Source organism: Tigriopus californicus, chromosome 11 (genome assembly GCF_007210705.1).
Source record: "Tigriopus californicus strain San Diego chromosome 11, Tcal_SD_v2.1, whole genome shotgun sequence".
NCBI lineage: Eukaryota > Metazoa > Arthropoda > Copepoda > Harpacticoida > Harpacticidae > Tigriopus > Tigriopus californicus.
Window position 1 is genome coordinate 4,562,818 of NC_081450.1, and position 7,355 is coordinate 4,570,172.

Genomic DNA, 7,355 nt, shown 5'->3' on the forward strand with positions numbered 1-7,355 from the left:
TGAAAGTAGAGCCTTTGAAATAAACAAAAAGTCAGTACATGCGCTTAAGCCCACACCACTACCGTTTCCTTATGTTTCATGAATTTATTTGCCTCCTAAATTCTAACATCTTTTTTTCTCATTGAAGTACTACAATAGAGGGTTCAAATATTAGAATTTAGTGATGATAATGTCTCCATAGTTGCGGTAGCCTCGGTTGTAGCCATGTCCATAGCCGTGTCCATGGTAATTTTGATGCCCATAGCAGTGATCATTATAGTAATAACCAGTTATTGCGACGTATCAAATTTCTGAAAAGATCTCGAAGAAAGAAGAGGCTGGCCTCGCACTTCTCTTCTTCCTCAGGGATTGCTCAATGAATTCAGGTTCCAAAACACCGATGTCTTCGCCCTCAAGCTCTGCCTTCCGGAACCTGTGCAGCTCTGTTATATTGACTTGAGTCATTGGAGCGTATTGAGTCACTCCTCCATTTGGGTATATTCATCTTGGGGAGCGGCCAAACTCACGCCCAAAAATGCGGCAAGGATCATGATCTGGAATGCAATCAAATCAATCAGTGTGTCAATGTTGATCTCTACTTTGAGAGACCCCTATGCAGTATCCCAATAAACGTGAAATAGTTTTGGGATTAAATGAGCAAACCCTGGACTTACCAGCTTCATATCTGGAATTTTATTTTTTCTCGATGAAAGTTCGGAAGGAAAGAATTGGTAAATGTTCAATACTTCAGGTCAACTGAAGACCTCATGTGGAAGATTTCTCCTTTTATAGCTCCAAGAAAGCTTCTACTAAAGCAAATAACTTAGAAAGATTGTGGCGTATACTGAAGAAAAAACCTAAAAATCATTGTTTGTGCCCTAGCTCAACGAAAATAAACCACAATACGTAGAGGCATACAATATCAATTCAAGCAATTGTTAAAATAATGCTCATGGAGTTGACTTAGATATAAGATATGATAAAAAAGGATCTCAGGAAGCCACGTTGGTCTCACTCATTATTGCGATGGAACGTAAAAAGACGTTTTCAAAATTAGACATCAAAAATGCACATTACAGATCACCAACGGATCCGATCCTACAGATCCTCGTGTGACATCCATCTGACGGTTCCATCCGACGCCGAGAGGTCAATACTAGACATAGCCATACTGATTCGTTTGGTGTTTTTTCGACAAAGGCCTCCATTGCATCACTCAAGCTTCCAATCATTGAATTGATTTGATGTTTCGGTTCAGCTAGTTCTTGCCAAGAATTACCCTAGTACAAAATCCTCTAAACTTGGTCAAAATCTGGATCATATCATCCCCCTGGTGGGTTTCATATAAGCTGAATACAAAAAGGTCGTGCGCACGTGCCGATAAAAAAGTGTGGCAATGTGCCATTGTCATTGAAAAAACGGGGGTATTGAGAGGAACTTCTTTTTCGAGTCCTCTAACCTGGGATGGACTCCAATCGATTACTTATTTTTCTAAGAACTCCCTAAAGTTGATGTCATTTTTTTTATTTCAGTCAGTATATTATTTGCCCCCGTGTGCTCAGCAGCTTGATTCCCATTTATTTTGCCGCACGTCTGGTAACACTAATGATAATGTCTATAACATGTGAAAACAAAAGGATCGACACTTTTGCATATTTTGACGCATATATTCCGTTTCTTTAGCTTTTTTTGGTTGTTAAAAAGTGTGCATTTGTTTTGACATCTTTAATAGAAAAAGTTCCTTCGGCCAAATCCGAAATTACGACGCTTCCATCGAAGGAGACGTCGGAGGAAGAAAGACTGGCACTTCGCTTTTTCCGGAGGGTCTCTTTTCCGATGCATCAACTACCTCGTTCTTGTCCTCGAGTTGGCTCTTGAGGAACTCGTACAATTCAACGATCTTTTCCTGGGCTAATGTGTTAAATTTGGGAGTTTCCATGACTCGAGAGTTGTCATTTCCTTGGGGAGCGGCCAAGGCCACGCTATTAAGGCACAGAGAACCAAAACCTGAAAATTTGGAAAATAACTGAATGGATGGGTCTCTTTGAAAAGTAGATAGAGTTTGGTGTACGAACGTATTGCATGATGTGTTCTTTTGATTGTGATGGTGAGGAGGAGACGTCTCTTCTCTCAGTGGTTAAGGACGACTTATGATTAAGGGTGGTCGATTTCAACATATATACAGCTTCTTCATCCTGATCCGCCTCTTGCTTTTTCTTTCCCTACGGTTATGTAAGAAACCAGTGAAAACACTCCATCCCCAACCACGTCAGCAATCGAGAGTCAGCCAAACCAGATTCTCGTGGTTCAAACCCACCCCTGTGATGAATGATGATGTGATGTTTGTCTTTCAGACAGGTTCAATGATAGAGCTGCATATAACAAATGGATATCTTTGCCGATAATTTCCTACTTTTAGTCAAGGCATTTGCTAAAGTTACAGTCGTCCAAGGATGGATAATTTGAATGAAAGTGTTTTCTTACCATCGAGACACTTAATTTGAGAATGGTTGCAAATTGTAAGCTTTTTCATAATGATACCAGTTTCAAATACCCACACATTTTGGCGCGCTCAGTTTTCAAATTTTTATCTATTGATTCTAGCCCTTGGTGGAGATCAACTTCTGACTAAAAAACACTCAAGATTCATTTGTACTTGTTGAACAAATTTTTTGTCAACTGTAGAATAATAATGGATTGGCGATTAAATGCATTAAAAATATCATCAATACAATAACATCAAACATGTCTTATTGTGGGATAAACATCCTTTTTTTCTTGCATATGCTGTACGAAAAGATATTTTGCAACTTGTATCTTTTGCCAATAATAATCAGGATATTCCTTTTTCTCTCAGGAAGGCAACTTCCTCGTTTTTTATGGCCTTGTTCACGAATGTCCCTTGTACAACGATTCAACCAATGATTTCTTTAACAGCCTCCCAATACTGAGAGCATGCATGCAGTAAATAGAAAAAAAACGACAGTGTTCATGGTCATCAAGTGAATGGTTTTGCCGAATGGTCAACAATATTGATACAAACCGAAGCTCAATTTGGGCGTCCATTGTAGCGATGAAACCAAAACCATTGATGGCCAATAAATGCTCGGATGTCAATATGAATTGTAAACGTGCGATTGCAGTCGGCTCATTGACGCGAAAATCTCTCAGGATTGCAAGTTCATTCGATGGAGTGGGTCATTGAAATGAAAACATTCTTTTCCCGCACGTGGCACTACTTCACGCGCGTACTCTTACTTCAGATTACGAAAAGTATTGCATGACCTTGGCGGGTTTTTTCTTCTTGTCACGTTATTAGTTTGTTTTCTGTCGGCTACTGGATCTCCTTTTCAAGTCAAACCAAAATGATCATTTGTCACTCATAGTTGGCCTCACACGGTGATTTTGTTAAGTAATGTTTGCAATCTGTACCTGTATTGTAAGGTAATGAGGAAGGGCTCAACATCTCATGATGATGAGTTTCAAATGGTTATGAACCTGTCAGAGCTAGGAATTGAACACATGCAACCAACACAGACTCTTTAATGTGGGTTTATTTGGAGTTTTTTTGCAAGCAAGTGTGATGACCGCATTAAGATGGTGTTATTATTTTTAACGAATTAGTGTTGGCTGATCTGGCTAACCCTTGAATATAAGGTTGATCAGGAATTTTCATCAAAAACTTGTCCAAGTCTGACTTAAATCCTGCTACTGGATCAACGCCTACATACGACCTACGCATTTACTTTCGAGTTTTTGTCAGTACAGTTTAGATCTCACTATTAGACTATGTTTCAGATATGTTTCATTGACATTTTACTTGAAGACCTCAACAAATGTTTTCCAGCTTCGAATATCACACAGTCCAACCTCTCTAGTCTCTCCCAATGCGAGAGCTCTCTCATTCCTATTGCGGTTTTTTCTGCAATGAAAGAGCAAATCTTGACCACCTAGACAAACATAATACATTCGTCAAACTAGTGTTTGGTATGGCGCTTTTTAGATTTTTGATGCTCAAGCACAAGCATCTGGATTAGATAACTTTCAGACCGACCAATGTTCTGAGCGACTTGCCAATGGAGTGGTCTTCGCCGAAAAGTCTGGTTTTACCAGCAACTCGCGACTGAAAGCGTCGGAGAGTCTTTCCACAAACGCTTGGGCGCCAAATCGTTGTCACGTCCAGACTCAGCGCAGAAAAAGACAGACCAGGGTAAAGCTTTCGGGCCCTATAAAAGTAGAGCAGACTAGATTCTTTCATTCACAAATCGACCTGAAACATTGGATCATAACAACTTACCTTTCGGACAAACAACACACTCATCAGCATCATGCAAAAGGTAAGAACTTTTGTCTCTCATTAGTTAGAAAAGTGTTGAAAACATTTTCCCTTTCTTTGTGCTTGTTTCAGATTTTGCTTTTCGTTACTTTATTGGGCCTGAGTTTGGCGTTGCCCAAGGAGAAGAGGATGACTCAAAAGTTATGGAGGCCCCAAAATACAACACATTGACCCAGGACAAGATCGTGGAGCTCTACGAGTTCCTCAAGGCCGGAACTTGAGGGTGAGGATGAAGAGAGTGTTGCTCCAACTGACGAGACCCTCCGAAATAAGCGAAGTGCCAGTCCTTTCTTCCTCCGACGTCTCTTTCGGTGGAAGCGTCGCAACTTTGGATTTGGTCGCCGAAGCTGGTTCCACCTAAAAAGAAATAACGTACAAAAACATTTTCAAAGAATAAAGATACATTCTCAAAAACAAAGGTATTCTTGATTTCTTCGGGTCAACCTTTCCCTCAGCCTATCCAATATTTAACAGTTAATAACAATCGCAGTCTGAGGCCAATCTAATCACCAATATAGTTTTTTTTTGGTGCGGACATCCTTACCGTTACCGGAATTGGAATCCCAGCAGTTCAAGACGAGAAGATTATTTATTTTACTTGACTTTTATTTATATATATTATTTAATCGACCAACGAATTGGAGTTGGCTAATCCTTGAATATAAGGTTGATCCGGAATTTTAGTCAAAAACTTGTCCAAGTCTGACTTAAATCTTGCTACTGGATCAACCCTACTTAAACCCTACGAATTACTTTACTTTACTTTTGCCACAGACAAATTTTCTAGTCAGCGATGCGATACTTTCACCGTTTAATTAGGTTGCTGTAAATTGTTCAAGTTACGTCGGCTGACAATTGGTCACGAAAAGTAGATAAGGCTCGCAAAAATGTGCGTGTGTTTTTATGCCTGTGAAAAGGGAGCTTAATGGGAGTTGATAATGAGAGCAAGTGTTATGTGCTCAAAACAGCCCATTGCATGGAGTAAAGCACCCTGAAAGAGCCTAATGAGAATCAACAAAAAAGTCCCCCCAAAATTAAGAAAGATATAGATACGGACCCAAATGATGAGTGTGTACTGCTGAACAGTGGCGGGTATCCATATGAGAGACGAGATGCATATTTGGGAGTATGGATATGGAAAGTGATTGAAAAATGTCAGACACTGTTGCCATAAACATGTCGCACTCTTATCAAAAATATTACCAAGACAACTGATGACACTAAAGCTTCCCATTGGAGATAATAATCTAAAAATTACAGTAAGATAGAGCAAGGGCCACTATCGGACCATGAATCCTTCATTGGGTTGGAAACAATCTGACACTTTTCCCTTTGCTTGGCATTGTAAATGGTACAATATAGTATATAGTAATAATGCCTACGGTACGTATAGGCAAATTAGGCTGAGGAACACAATGATCAGCTTTCTTGACACCGAAGCAATCGGTTATTCTGTTTGCAAAAAATGCAGCTCGATTCCAAAGTTCATAAACTAGTGTTATGCAACATGGAAATTTGTCTGTTCAAAACCAGTCCTCATTGGTCATTGAACTCGTTTCTGGTTTTTGAATTTGTGAGCCTAATTTGTCAAACCCAGCATCCATAAATCAAAAAGGTGAGACAGTTATTTGAGCCAAATAGAGTCCAAAATCATTAGAAGTTTGACCTCTTGAAAAGTAAAACCATTTCTTGGTATCTCTCAAATATTTTATTTCAACCGATGCTATTTTACTAAATCTCCTACTGACTATGTCTTCAATGTCACCAAGAATGCTCGGTAGTTTTAGATCATCTCTCAATGATGGTAGTGTTTTCGATATCCGTAACCATGACGTCGGTATCCAAAGAGCCAACGCCAGAAGAAGGGTTTGGCCTCGGCACTTCGTTTCTCCCGAGCACTTTCATCTTCGTCAAGTTCCAGGGAATCCATATCGAGTTCTACGGGTTCCATGGGTTCCTTACCATCAAGGTCCTCTCCTTCGAGTTCGGCCTTCAAGAACTCGTAGAGTTCGACTATCTTGGCTTGAGTGAGAGGGGCGTATTCGGGGGTCTCCATGATTGGGGCACTCTCATCTCCTTGGGGAGTGGCGACGCTCAAACCCAATAAAGTAAAGAAAACCACGATCTAGAGAATCAATTTTTTGCCATCAATTATTGGTCAGTTTGTGAGGCAATATAATGAGAAAACTTACGGATTGCATATTGGCACGGGATGGGATTGTTTTTGGTGAAGATGAAGGCATGTGATGTTATTGAGTGTCTTAGGTCGACTTGCAATTGACGATGACCGGGTCTTGCTTTTATAGGTCCACTTGGTCGAACTTTTGAATGCATTTTTTTTAATTTAACGCGTATGAATAAGCGCCAACGACTCAAAACCTCTTTCAAACTTGTTGGGTGAAGAATCTGCTGAAAGAGATTTAAACTATCGTCGGCAGGTGGTTTCATGTTGACCTCTGATTATGCAATACGTATGATCAAAGTTTGCAATGGAAGTTATGTGCGAATGTTTTTGATGTCATGATCAGTAGGGTATTGATAATTGGTTTGTGAATCATTGCTCTTCTCTTTTGCACCAATAACCGAAATAATCACATATTTGGTAAGTTACCTTAGCTAGCCAGCCAAGTTTTGAAAGTTTAATGATTTATAATTTGAATCATGATACGAAAGTGAAAACCTTTCCTTCGTCACATTTTTTTCTATTACACATAACTGAATTCAATCCAAACAAACCATCTCTTCGACCCTTTGGAATGACTGTCGAATCAGCAATATCTCAATGTTTCCGTTCTTCAACTCAAGGTTTCTGAATTCATTTTCATCTCGAAATTTGGCCTTTGAATATGGAATATTTGGCAACACTAATCAGCTTATCAGAACTACCCATGCCAAATAAGGAGCCCAGATCCGCCATCTCATTTCACCATGGGCGAAATTTGAGATTTTGCAACGAGGTTCTTGATATCTTGCCAAAGTCATCGGTGATAATATCATGCCCGTCCCCCTCATGGTGAGCTACGAGCATAATGTCGGTGCT

At 39.8% G+C, this 7,355-nt stretch overlaps 1 protein-coding gene across 1 annotated transcript; it reads right to left on the reverse strand.

Annotated features, from left to right (window-relative positions):
* Positions 1-5,842: 5,842 nt before the first annotated feature.
* On the reverse strand, positions 5,843-6,676 carry LOC131890457 (uncharacterized). The gene is made up of 2 exons (XM_059239796.1): positions 6,508-6,676; positions 5,843-6,440 (listed from the first exon to the last, which is right to left on the reverse strand). Exons 1-2 carry the CDS (start codon positions 6,556-6,558, stop codon positions 6,111-6,113), a joined length of 381 nt encoding a protein of 126 aa, XP_059095779.1. The 5' UTR covers positions 6,559-6,676; the 3' UTR covers positions 5,843-6,110.
* Positions 6,677-7,355: the final 679 nt, after the last annotated feature.

Bases quoted from the DNA above. Each gene is read 5' to 3' on its own strand.
- LOC131890457 (XM_059239796.1), bottom strand. From the start codon at position 6,558: ATGCCTTCATCTTCACCAAAAACAATCCCATCCCGTGCCAATATGCAA. The intron at 6,441-6,507 runs GTAAGTTTTCTC...TTGATTCTCTAG, and splicing joins CCCGTGCCAATATGCAATCC to ATCGTGGTTTTCTTTACTTT.